Source organism: Halyomorpha halys, unplaced genomic scaffold (assembly GCF_000696795.3).
Source record: "Halyomorpha halys isolate HHAL.00 unplaced genomic scaffold, Hhal_1.1 Scaffold257.1, whole genome shotgun sequence".
NCBI classification, from domain to species: domain Eukaryota; kingdom Metazoa; phylum Arthropoda; class Insecta; order Hemiptera; family Pentatomidae; genus Halyomorpha; species Halyomorpha halys.
Window position 1 is genome coordinate 1,847,181 of NW_027104967.1, and position 13,780 is coordinate 1,860,960.

The following is a 13,780-nucleotide window of genomic DNA, read 5'->3' on the forward strand; positions in this document are numbered from 1 at the left end:
TGTAATAATTTGGATGAAACTATCGATTGGTGCCATTTATGTAGTAGAGTAGCTTACAGGGACTAAGGATGGTGTGAAGCCAATTAAAATGCTGCATTAAGAAGATGAGGTATAATGAAGAAGAATTACAACAACTATAACTATTTATTAGAAAACATTTCATACAAAAACATTTATAATTATAAATTATATGGTTTTATTGGAATCATAAAAAAAAAGTTGATTGAACACTTTTTCAAGAAATACACTTTGTTTTAAAATTATATAATGTTTCAACTGATTTGTATTAAATTTTGTACATATAATTTAGTAACAGACTTATCATTTTTAAACTTTCATTTATATAATTTCAAATCAGTGTGTATATTGCATTGAAAAAAGAAAAAAACTTTAAAATTCCTGGAAGATTTAAGAAAAAGAAAATGAGTTGGTCATATTCTGGTAGACGCAGCATATACAAAATGATACATTTTATAAAAAATTAAAATTGTTTTGATCTCCGTTATAATTTTCCTGTAGGAAAATACAAAGATGTTATAAGCATCTCAAATACCTCTTTATAGTTTTTTCTTATTGTTGATTAACAATTTTGTATTCATTAAAATAGAAATATAATTATTATTGCTATTTAGAAATACAAGCTATATTGGCTGGTAACTAATAGATAAGTTTTTTATTTAATTGATGTTAGTTGTCATTTAAAGCTTTTATTTTTAATAAATTTTAAATTGATGAGGAATGTTCTTTCCACTTTCTTACAAAGCTTTTGGTCATTGGCACTAACAAGCGTATGTTGATAACCATTTACTGATAAAGATTGAGCAGTAATGATGATTAGATTGTAGTTATCAAACTATATATGTCTATACACAAACGGATATTTTAGACAAGCCACGAATTTTTGTGGAAACCTACAGGTACGTTTGTGGCCAACTACTTTGAGGCCAAGGTTCTGAAATTCACTGATTTCATCTGCAGAAAAACCTGCTGGCTCAATCCATGGACCTACTTATCTGGAATATCCGTTCTTGTATAGCTAGCTTTTAAATTATTTTAGTTTTTTCAATTGATAATATTTCTAAAATAGTCATTATTTCATAGGCTGATAATATTACTTATTAATTCAAACAGTTATTTTACAATAACCTATCTAAACTAAGAAAATTCATTTAGAAAATACGAAAAAATTTTAAACATACATAGTATGTATATGAAGTACATAATACTATTATGCAAAGATATCAAGTTTCTTAAAAGGAAGACTTCATAGTTAATATATTGATATGCATTTATGAGGTATTCCTATGCAAAAAGAATTGAATGAGAATTTGAAATTTTAATTAGATAAATATTTGAAAATTAAAAAAAAATGGGGATAACATATTAAATCTATATGATCACAGCACTATTTGAACATTATAGTATAATATGAATTTTTGAAAGTGGTTTAATTTAGAAGGTAACGATTATTTTTAAATCTAGTTCTTAACTAATTATTCTAAATACATTATAATAAAATGTTTCTCTATATTAATTCATCTAATGTGCTTAAAAAAGAGAAAAAAATGTGATAAGTTATAATAAATATTGTGTGGAAGAGTTGTGCTAAGATAACAAACTGAAAATGATTCCCACTATTAAATGACAGAAGCAATTGTGTTACTTTTAATATTTACTTATGTAAGGGCTACAAAAGTTCAGATTTAGATAAAGAATTATTTTTTAACAATAAAAGATAAAAGGAGTATTAATCAACATAATTTTTTCTTAAACAATGAAAATGATAAAAAAGAAAGAATATATTGCTGATATGTTAGGATGAAAAATCATATATGTATATCACAGAACATTGCATGTATTACAGTTGATCCTACATTACAGTTATTTCACTTATAGATTAGCCTTTCTTTTGTAAGTTGTCTGTTGTGTAAAAATTTGGTCAGAAGACTGCAGATGTTTTATAGAGACCAGTATATCCACAAAGCCTCGCTCTTAAGGCTGGTATAAGGGCTGCTGCAGCATTTAGTTGTTCCAAGAAGTTGGAGCATTCTACAATCAACAAATAAAGTTTATCTCCGTTGGAGGCTGATTTGTGCAGTGTAATTCTTCGCAGTCCAACAGATTTGGGTAATGCTCTATAAATCATTCTTGCACCTGAACATGAATAATTACTACTGAAAAAAGTTCATTAACTCTTAATTGTGTTCAAATTATAATTGATTGAAAAGGAAATTGCCTATTAATTATAAGTAATTACCAAACTAAGATTATAACAGAAATTCTAAACCTCCCTATTTTAATTCACATTTATTTATTTATATTTTTTGATGATCCCCTTCCTGGCCATTTCTGACATGACAGCGTTATTTACAGGCAACCTACCTATTATGACCATAGTAGCGGATCAAATTTATATTTCGTGAGACCGCCACAAAACAAAAGAAAACTCCCACGCTAGGTTTGAACAGGCGTTACTGCAGTAAGGAGGCTGCCTTAACTCTCTTGGGAACAAACGGCCCTATTTTAAGTTACCTAAAACTATTTTTATAACATTTCATTCACATATACAATATAATGTTTATGCTTTATAATGTTACAAATTATATATTTCGATACCCCCACTACCTTCATGGATATAAAAATTTCTACCACAAATATATTCCAAAGTTTCTTTTTAAAAAAATTTAAGTTCTTGCTATAAAAATGGTACCTTAAATAAAATAGTCTTCGTAAAAGAGTGGTTTCAAATCAGTATTTCACGAGAACCATTTGGGAGGGCCTCAAGAAAGATTTTTCAGCACATATTTTATGAGGTATTATTGTTAAAACTGTTTTATTGTTACTTTAACTTTTGTTTTAGTGCTAGCTGAAAGCTTTTAACTGTTAAATAATTTAGTAAAGTGTCTCAGAATGCACATTTAAACAGCCTACTTTTCCAAGAAGGACCCTCCTTATATTATATTTGAGGAGATGATGGTCTGAGTTGGCTGAAAGAAATAATTAGAGACAGTAATGTAATATTTAAATATATGAGAAATGGATTTCCCACTATGATTCATAAATTTTGGACCTTAAAACATTATGAAAGATCTTTGTATGAATGTATTCTTTTTATGAGAAGTTAATAGAGAGGGAAAACACCCTTTATTTTCAATTCTCATGTTTTTATTTTTACAACTTATATTCTTATGATGGGAAAGGGAGCTGTTTCATACTCTCAAATTAGATTAGTAATATTATTGTGAATGTTAGAGCTAAGGAAATTCTAAATAATGTTAGTGATCATAAGGAAGTGATATAAATTTGTCACAATCCTAGGCCAAAGGAGTTATCTCTGTCCAGTGCATTCCTGTGTATAAAAATGGAGACATATGTTTGATTCACAAAACACTTAAGCCTTTTATTCCAAATGATTTAAGTCCACTCAGAATCGTAACGTTAAATAGATGAATTCTTAAAAAAAAAAACAAGGTTAGAAGTGATCGCCTATGGGTGACTACTTTTTATTCTGAACACACAAATTATTTTTTGGCTGCAATTGATTCAGCCAACATTCAGAATGTTGACTAAAATTATATCCCTTCTTCAATGGAATTAACTAATTATATAAAACAAGTAAAAAAAAAGTTATAAATATAAACACAATATTAATACAAAAATAGTAGGATATACTATTTTAATACCTGTCCAGTAAAGCCAATTTTTTTCAAATTTTTCCCCATCATCTCCTTCAAAAACTTTGTAAAGAGACACAATGAATCCGGTTGAAGGAGAAGAAGGCTTCTTAGAAGTGGGATCCAAAGGTGGCCTTGCTATTGTTGCTACTTCATTAAATAAGTCAAAAGTGTGAACTGCAGTGTAGCGCATTGTTCTCGGATCGAATTTACGGAGAGAAGCTGCTCGACAGTTATGAAAGAATTCTGCTGGATCTGTGGTTGCCTTATTTATAACGTAATAAGCTATGAATGGAAATTCAGCTAAAACCACAAAAAAATAAGTTAAAGAGGGCTAAAGTACTTAAAAACTACTTGTATACTATATTATCAGATTTCTTTATGTAAAATTAGTAAAGAAAAAAAAGTGATACATTTTAAAAATTAAAATTTCAAATGGGTTGAATAAATTCAGAAAAAACCACAAATAATTAAATGGAAAAAATAATACACTGTATCATCTTTGATCTAATTCAGGCTTAGTTGTTCATTATTATTATTAAGATTAATGTCTTAATAAAAAGAAATTAATGATTCTGTAGCGAATGTTCCACCTGCAATAATAGTGATAAATAAGTGCATTAATTATATATGTCAAATCGAGAACCTCTTCCTTTTTTTTTAAGTGTTAAATACATTTAAAAGTCAATTTTTTAAAATAATTAGTCATTATAATAGAAAATTGAATATTTTGTTTAGAATGTGCAAAAGTGGATGTAAAGTCATTTGAACTTTGTAGAATTGAACCAAAAGCCAATTTGAAAGGGTTCAAGAAGACAGGATTTTTCCAGGAGTTCATTTATTTGATACTATTAGTCGAATAATTAAATTAGGTTTAAATAAATAACAAATTTTTTTACTATCAGGTTATCATCCATTTAGAAAAAATATCTCAGTATATTTTTAAAATTATCGATATTAGAACAAAAAATCTGAGTGAATGTAATAGTGACATTATGTGGAATGCGAATTTTGTTTTAAAATCTTTTAAAGAGATGATTTTACTACATATCAAAATAACTAATAATTTAATATAAACAGATGAATAGTTATTCTAATCATTACTGGTAATGTAGTAGGTATAACATAAATAGGATTACCATTCTTTTCTAGGTTACATAGAAGCATTCCTTCAGCTGCTGTTCTTGTGCAACCAATTTCCGAGAGAAGGTCAGAAGCTACCATTTTTTGTTTAATATATGGCAAAGTGAGTGGAGACTCAAGTATTGGCTCCAAGGGTTCCATCTGGGTCATAAGGTGGATCACAATGCAAATCTTCGGATCATCAACTTCAAGGACACTCAGGCTTCTTTCAGCATCATTGTCTAACAATGGCATCTGTGAAAATAATAAATAATAATAAAAAAATATGAGTTTATGACAGAAAAAAAGTAACTTTGGACTGAAATTGGAAAAGAAAGTCTCGAAAACTATGGCAATGCTCTTAATCTTTACATACCTCATCAGAACTCTGTTTTCCGACTCTTTGTACTTCCTGGATTAAGGGAGAATTAAGTTCATAGAATGAAAAAGATGCCTCAGAGCATTTCACCCCTATAAGTTCAAAATCCTGCCAATGAAACTTTGCCCAGACATTCACAGCTCATGCCAAGAATGTAGGCCAAAGGAAGAATGTCTATTATTGAAATGGGGAAAATGAGGATCATTGCAGATATGAATTTGGGCTGAATCTGAAAAAATATGATGCAGTTGGTTTAACCATGTCGAAGTATGTTTACTGTACTGAATATATGGGGCTGGATTCTCCTTCCATTCCTCCAGTTTTACATGTTGCTTCCTAGAAGTTCAATTACAGGTAGAGTTTGAGAGATAATTCCCTTACTGAATTTCGATGTTAAAGTAGGATGAGGATTAGTAGTGGTAGTAGTTCACATAGTAGTTGGTAGGTCGCACTATGACTTGTTAGCCAGTTAATTATCCTGGAAACCAACAGGTGACAATACCTACCCCATCTTGACAATATAATTACCCAGTGCCTTATTGCTCGAAAACTTAAAATACTGTTGGACTGAAGAGGTATTTTTACATAATGGAAATGTTGAGCCACTAGAGATTCTTATTTTAAATGTACACTAAGAATTAAAGACCAAATAAAAAAACTTTAGTAGTTGCTATGAAATTATAGAGAGGGAAACCAATTGATTCATAAAAGGTTCCATCAAATTAGATGTAATAAAACTGGCTAACTAGCTAATTAAACTAATTAAGTAGCTGGCTAACCATAAGAGAGTGCTTTAAATCCATTTATTACTAGTTTCTTGATCTAATTGGTGATAAATTTAATCTTTTAAGAATGAAGCCATTTTCATTTCCTTTTCTGAACAAAAGCAAAATAAGAAAGAAACTCATAAATCATTTTCTTTAAACTTCTTATTAAGAATATATATATTAAGAAATTCCAATCTATCATTTCTGTTCAAATAAAAAAAAAAAAAAAATTGAAATTTTACTTACAGGTACCCCAGCTGGTAAAAATCTGTCTAGACTGGCAACAGGTATTATGAAGCAGTCTTTATCAAGCATCTTCAACTGGGATATCTCAGCTTTGGGAACTGGAAGAAGGGAGATTGGCTTTCGAGTTCGGTTGGCATATCCTCCCACATCGCTGAAGCTCACCTAGTCAAAAATAAATTTTATTTATTATTTATAATATATATCACTCAAATATATCATATATCATGATATTTCATATTTATTATAATATTTCATTGTTAGTTTTTATTTTGCAGGATAGCATTCTTAAGCATTGTTAATAAACAATCAGAGGTACATGAAAGGTAATGGATCGCCATTGATGCCAGATTTGCCTAACCCCTAGTGAATTTTTGTAAATAAAATGAAAGGTAATGGATCGCCATTGATGTCAGATTTGCCTAACCCATTGTAAATTTTTATAAATAAAAGTATTGTAATTAACAGGATAATCTACAGTTGAATAAGTTTTAATCCCTTAAAAATAGATATTAATAATAGATTTTAGGGGAGTTTTTAACAAAAATTGGTTGGATTACTTTTGTTTCTTTAAGGATTATGAATGTATTAAAAATAAACAATGGATAAAGTCAAAGAGAAGTGCTTGCAGATATAGTCAAAAAGGAAACACCAAATGTAGGGTCATATGATGTTCCAATGTGTGCCAACATGATTTTTATGTATTGAAAAACAAACAATTAGTAAGATTAAAATTCCCAAATAAATTCTATAAAAATAACGATGCTATTAACACAGCCATCACTGTAAGACAGGTTTTCTTGCTAATCCCTCTATCACGTTGCCTAATTATGCTCAAGAAATTATTTAATCTAATCTAAAAAAACAGTTTATAAAAATAAATTTCAACCCCATCAGCCGAATTCAATCCGGAACTGTTTCTGACTTTATAATGCTATGGCTACAGCCTTGAATTACTACATTTGAAAAATTGCATGGATTATTTTAGAAGTTGGGGTTAGAAACCATAGACAACTTTGAGGCTAAAGAGTGAAAGAGGTGCTCTTTCAACTGTTGGTCCATCGGAGTACTATATCCCTCCCATTTACTCGCATTCTCTTTCTAGATAGATTACAGTGGAGAACTATTTTGAACATAATTTCTAGTGATGTCATAAGGATGAATTCAATAATAATCGCATGAAAGGTATTTAATTAGAAGATTTACAGAACTAGAATCAAAATGCTAGGATTCTGCATGATGCCTGAAATTGGAATGCAGGGTTAATTGTTTTGGGAAACTGACTGTAAATGCTGTAGCAGACTCATGTCTCACCTTGGGATGTACCAACAAAATATATTTTATCACATATAAAGTCATGTTATATTAATGTGACTGTTCTGGCTAGATTTAAGAAATTTTAAAATTGGAAATGAATTAGGACATTAGGGATAACATAGAGTTGAATGGTTTTACATGAGATTTGGGATTTTCTAAAAATGTTTCAGAACTTACAAAGAAGTAAATAATCATTAAGTAATATTTTTTCATAACATAATGATACCTGTGGTTGCTACATGATTTGATTCGCAGTATTGTTTTTTCAGTTTTAAATTAGACAAAAGAGATGCATCATTTTGACTTTGAGACATATTTCATTAGATTAATATTTTTATGCATTCAAAAGTTAGTAATTTATTAAATACCTTTAATAATCTGGGGGAATAAAATAAGGTTGAAATGTTTGTGTTTAGGAGTAGGTATACATTTTAGTTGAGCTACTGTATGTACATTTGATATGATTTTTGGTACTAAGAGAGGGTATTCTCTTGTTAGGAAAATAGAAAAAAAATGAATGCTAACCCATGTATTGGCAAAAATTGTTTATTTTAAGTTGGAGTAAGAGAAACATTTTTAATATTTTTTTGCATTTGGCATCCTGGTCACTGGGGACAAGACTGATAATTATTTTAAATTATGATGTTTTTAATTAAAACAATTCCTGAATACTCCTATCAACTCTAGAGATAACATTAAAAAAGGTTGTGAGCATTGCAGGTCAGAACATGTCTTCTGAACCTACTTAATTATTAGTCACAAGGAACATTTGGCTGAAATCAATAACATTCATAAATTCATGCGGTTTTGCCCACTGGCAACAAGTAAAGCAGTTTCAGTCCATGCTAAATAATTATTTACTGTCTCAAATAAAAGTAGAAAAGTATAGCCAATCATGCTAGAGAATTCATATAAATTTACATAATATAGCAATAATGAAGACATAACAAAATAACAATTGTAAGATTATGTAATTCACCCTATCTCATAGGTAATAGATTTAGATTCTGAATAAAACTCAATGATATGCTTTGTTCACAATAATTAGGATACATTCAACGTCTGAGCATTATAACATTTAAATTTCTTATAATACTTTGTAAACATAACCAACTATGTTAATCAAATCTTCTTGATATGATATATATTTTTAATTCAGATGATGCATCATCATTTGTGAAGTGGGTTGGAAATTTATATTTAAAGAGTTCAAAGTATTTTTGTTTCTTGCTTGTCCATCAAAGACATATACAGCCCCAGAGTGAGAATGGGAAGATTCATTTTTTTGGGCTGCCTAAAATTAATACTGAATACCCCAGGAGGGAATGGAACCTACAATGTAGTGAACCAGGCAGTCTGTGACCCACACCTAAACATCTGGGTCATCACATCTTCAAGTAATAATAACTATTCATCAGGTCTAAGATTTATGATACAAGTAAGTAGGGTTCAATTCTTCAATATTGTATTTACTTTGAATTATGAATAAATGACATACCACTTTATTACAGCCATATATGAGCCCAATGAAAGTGGCATTAGTAACTTTTCATTAGTTGTGAAAAAAATAATGTTTTTCAAATATTTACAGTAAGGGTAAATGGGAAACGAGTATGAACAAATTCAGTGTTTCATTAGTTTTTCCTCTTATATCTCGTGAAAGGGTTAATGGATTTTCGTGGTTGAAGGGATGTGATTTCTGCTTAGTGGTAGACTAAAAGGGCAATAAGTGTACTCTTTTATAGTTTTCTTTCGCACTTCCGTTGAAAGATTGTGGAAGGGTTGATAGATTTTCGTGGTTTAAACGATTTTCCGACTATTAAGAGGTAGACTAACTTGAAAATTAGTTAGAAAAATATCTGACTTTAGATTTTCTTTTCCATTAATATCTCGTGGACGGATGAATCGATTTTACATTTTTCACCGTGAGATAACACGGCGACGATGTTAGTGAAAGCTATCGCATCCACTATCATCGTCTAACTTTGGGTTCGTACTAAAAGGATATACTTGATAGTAGTGCTATCAGCTATTTGCGCATAACTTTGTGACGGTGGAGGAAGATCCCAGTAGAGAAAGTAATCCCAATTTACCGTGTGATCTTTGGAATACATGCGGCAACTAACATTTTATTAAAGATGGGTCATAATAAAAGCATAGGCGCAAAATGGAATTCTCAATCTTATACCGGATGTTTAGTATTACATTTACAACAAAGAATTCTGCTGCCAAGACAACAATACTAGATGAAACCAGTTGTTAGATAAATTTACATTAGTCCTGGCCAACGACATACTCCTATGTTTAAATATAATTTCTGCTCAGCGCATATTGGGACCGACTGTAGTTGAATAAACTCGAGGGAAGGATAACATAAGGAGAACTTAAAAAAATAATCTTATTTAATCGAGCTATTGAATCATTAAAATAAAATATAGGTGTTAAAAGAAGAATCATATTAATGAAAGTTTGTTGATATGTCTAAATTGTCTGTGATATGCATCTAAATAGATACACCTTTTTGTAATATCAAAAAACAATACTTCGCTTGTATTCTTATATGAAAGATAGAATAATTCCTTTCATAAGTATTCAGAAGTTTATTAAACTTAAGTATATACCTGTTGTTCAGGTAATAATTTAGGCCTAAATTCCTATTTTCGTGGTAATTATTGTTGAGTTAATTATGTAGTGGTCGTCAAGAAGTACAAAGACTTTAAATAAAAAAATATAATGAAAACAAATAATAAGAATGAAAACAAATAATTATAGACTTATTAACGATAAATTTGTGCTAATTTATTAATCTAAAGATTGCATTAGCAGAACATTTAATATTGAATGCCTACTGTATTAGTGAGCATTTTTTAGTAGTTTATTATATATTAATTTCAAACATTTTTGAAACGTAATTTTTTGCTGAAAACAAAATTTGAAAGCATATAAATGTTCGTTGAATATTCGTATTTTTATTTCGTAACTGAGCTAGTCTTGCGGATGTGGGACGGCGCGAATCAGTACTCCTCGCTAATGAAGTTACAGATAATTTAATAAACGATTCCCGGCTGTCAGTAGTTACCATTTTTCTTCATTTGAATACTTTGTGTTTGATAACGTAGAAATAGCGTTCATTATCAAAATAGTTTTCATTTGTTCTGACTTTTTTGTTCTTATTTGAGGCTCTGAGAGCAAAAGTGGTTCAAGTCATTGTGGTTTCTTCAAAATTTATTTTTATAAAACAATAATTGTTTAATTAATTACTGAATGCATTAACTTATAATGCTTTCAAATTGTGGGATGCAATTGCCATTTACTGGTTTTCACATAAAAAGCTGCTATTTCTTGCTAGGAACTTAATTGAACTTCCATTCATGTTTTAAATAACTCAAAATTTCAGATTTCACTTACACAACTTTTGAATTCAACGTCTCATTTATTCCCTCTGTGGTTAAGAATTCCAAATCTGCTGGGTGTTATGATCTCAGTAGAAAGTGAACTCAAGAAAGAATAGACTGCTTTCTAATAAAGGTGACTGTAAGTACATTAATTTATACTTTCATTTATTTTCGAATTTATACTGTGGAGAACAATTGAATATATCTTAAGCATGCAACAGTAAACATGATTTTGTTTGAACTTTTTTGATACCATTCCACCAATCTATCTGCCTTTCATTTACTTAATTATTTCCTCTTTGAATATATCTCTCATAATATTGATGTCATAATAGATCTCTATTCATAAACAAATCTGGAGGATATAGCAGCATCTAGTCTAAGGTCAGAATTCAAGTTTTCGAGAATGATCTTTTTAAAAATTGTATATAGCATGTCTAAAGAAAAGGTAGATCAGAGTAGATTGATATAATAATAGATCAAATGTAATATAAAAATCAATTTTTTATAAAACACTATTATTCTATGCAATTAAATTGAATGTTATGTTAAACATTTAACAAATATTGAATCAAATTTAAATAGATTGCAAATTTTATTATAATATCCAAATATCCAATAAGAAAATTGTGTTTATGAGCTATATTGATATTTTTTTGTTTTGTAGAAGGGAGGAAATACCAAGAACTGCATTACATATAAATATAATAAAGTTTTATATATCTATACTACACCTCCTTTTATAACCGTTATTTAAGAAACAGTACTTCCTTACAAAGTACTGAACCCTTGACCCTTCATGGGTTGTGGTCCAGATTTTGATTTTCATATCTATACTAAGCATGGGCGTAGGCAGGATTTTGCGAAGGGGAGAGCAGGCCTTCATTACTTTTTGAATTTTTATTATCCGTAATCACAATAAATTATTGAAAGTGGAACAACTGAATTTAAATCATTAACAACTAGGTTTAACCTATGGCTCACACAATGAAAATATAAGCCAGTTTTGTACTTCTTATCTCTGATGATTTTTTGGAAGCCACCATCTTTCCCCGCCATTACCTCCCTAATTATAGAATGTTTCTAGAAACGACTGTGTATCAAATAAGTTCACTACTTTCTTTCTTTTTTTTTTCTTGGGTCCCAAAAATCTAGAGGGGGCCCCACTCCTTCCATCTGCCTATGCCCATGATACTAAGATATAGATAAAGCCTAGGGATTTTGTTGAGAAATGAAAATTCTTGAAAAATCATTGATATTTTTATAAATAACAATTTTAAAAAAAAGTCGGTTCTTTCCTTATTACGTATTTGGTTTCAATTAGTAACATTATACAAATTTTATTTATTAAAGCCTTTATGAAATACTTTCATTTAAGTAGAAGAATGGAGAAGTAACATAGCTTTCGGTTGAACTTAGGTAATTTATCAATTGTTCATAAAGATAAAAAATTAGATTATTGGGATAAAATTTAAAAAGATTAATTTTTCTAATTGATAATTTTAAATTTTATCCTAATAAATTAATTTTTTTCCAACTTTAGTTAAACAAAATTTTTTTTTCCAAGTTGAGGAATTCTTGGAGTTGATACTAATTTAGCTCCACATTTCTATTAATATACATATTTAAAAATAAATCTTTGAGTAGGATATGAACAAACATAAATATTTGAGAATATTGCTATATTTTCTGTGAATCATGATGATTTTTAGAAATTATAAAAATTAATTTAATTTTTCTGTTTAATCTTGCAATAGAGGATAAATTGATTATTGATCAATTAAAAAAAAAATCAATATTTTTAACTGTCCTACTGTTTATTTATATTATATAATTTATCCTTTATTTATTTATAATATTTTATTAGAGCCATAACATTTCTCAGTTTCTTTATGTCCTTTTTTTTATTTGGATATATTTTAAATACATATTATCTTTATTATTATATGTAAATGCTTTATTCTGACATTATCTGATTATTATATACAAGACATGTTTCTAGTTTGGGTTCTTGACGTTATATTACCGACTTAATTTTGTAATTTGGAAAATAAATTACCTTGCAACATTCTATTGTTAGACATCTGGTATGCCCTCAATATGTAATAATCTTTATCATTGGTAATCAAAATATAGAATTAATTATGATGAGTTAATAGCTGATGTGGGATGCATATATATTAATGAGGGGATGATGGGAGGGGGTGCGTGGAGTCAGTGAAGAACACAAATATGTAAAAACTGAAACATTGGCACTAATAAATAAGTTTTTACTCATTTGTGTTCTTCACTGACTCCACGCACCCCCTCCTCATTTATATAGACATAATTCTGATAAATAAGATAAAGACATTCTTTACAGTGTAACAAACAAATTAAAAACAACTTGTTTGTTTTTATTTGATCAAGAAGCAACATAAACAAAACTAATTGAAACCAATGTTCCACTCTTATGTCTTTCTCTCTATTTGAAAGCTTATCATAGAGATATACATTCGATATGTTTTTATTAAAATAAATAAATTATGCGTTATAACAAGGGAATAATAAATAGAATATGGAAAATAATCGGACGAGTGGAGTCGGTCCTTGAAAGCTAAGAATAGTGAGACACATTATTTATATTGCTCCAAGGAGTAAGGCTAGGTCGTGGCTTTTGTCTTCACACCTGTCTCTATGTCCCCTCTCTCTTTCTAGTTCTGCCATACAGAATGATTGCTTATTGGGTGTGTGCCTCCTGTGTCTCTGATAGTAATAATAAGTGGTACTATATAAACGGAAATTTGTTGTCTATATATTTATCAAAATATTTATTATAAGTATATTATATACTTATATAAGTATATAATATACTCTCTCCAAGGGAAGAAGAGTTTGTCCGGC

General features: G+C 29.2%; 1 protein-coding gene across 2 annotated transcripts in view; it reads right to left on the minus strand.

Annotated features, from left to right (window-relative positions):
* Positions 1-210: 210 nt before the first annotated feature.
* The window catches only part of LOC106680352 (uncharacterized), a 20,138-nt gene continuing 6,568 nt past the window's right edge, over positions 211-13,780 (minus strand). For both annotated transcript variants that reach the window (XM_014419986.2, XM_014419985.2), the window contains exons 2-5: positions 6,189-6,350; positions 4,814-5,051; positions 3,684-3,977; positions 211-2,154 (exon numbers count right to left, since the gene is read on the minus strand). In XM_014419986.2, the coding sequence (XP_014275472.1) occupies positions 1,940-2,154; positions 3,684-3,977; positions 4,814-5,051; positions 6,189-6,350 (909 nt within the window). In that variant the 3' untranslated portion in view covers positions 211-1,939. The remainder of the gene's footprint in view (positions 2,155-3,683; positions 3,978-4,813; positions 5,052-6,188; positions 6,351-13,780) is intronic.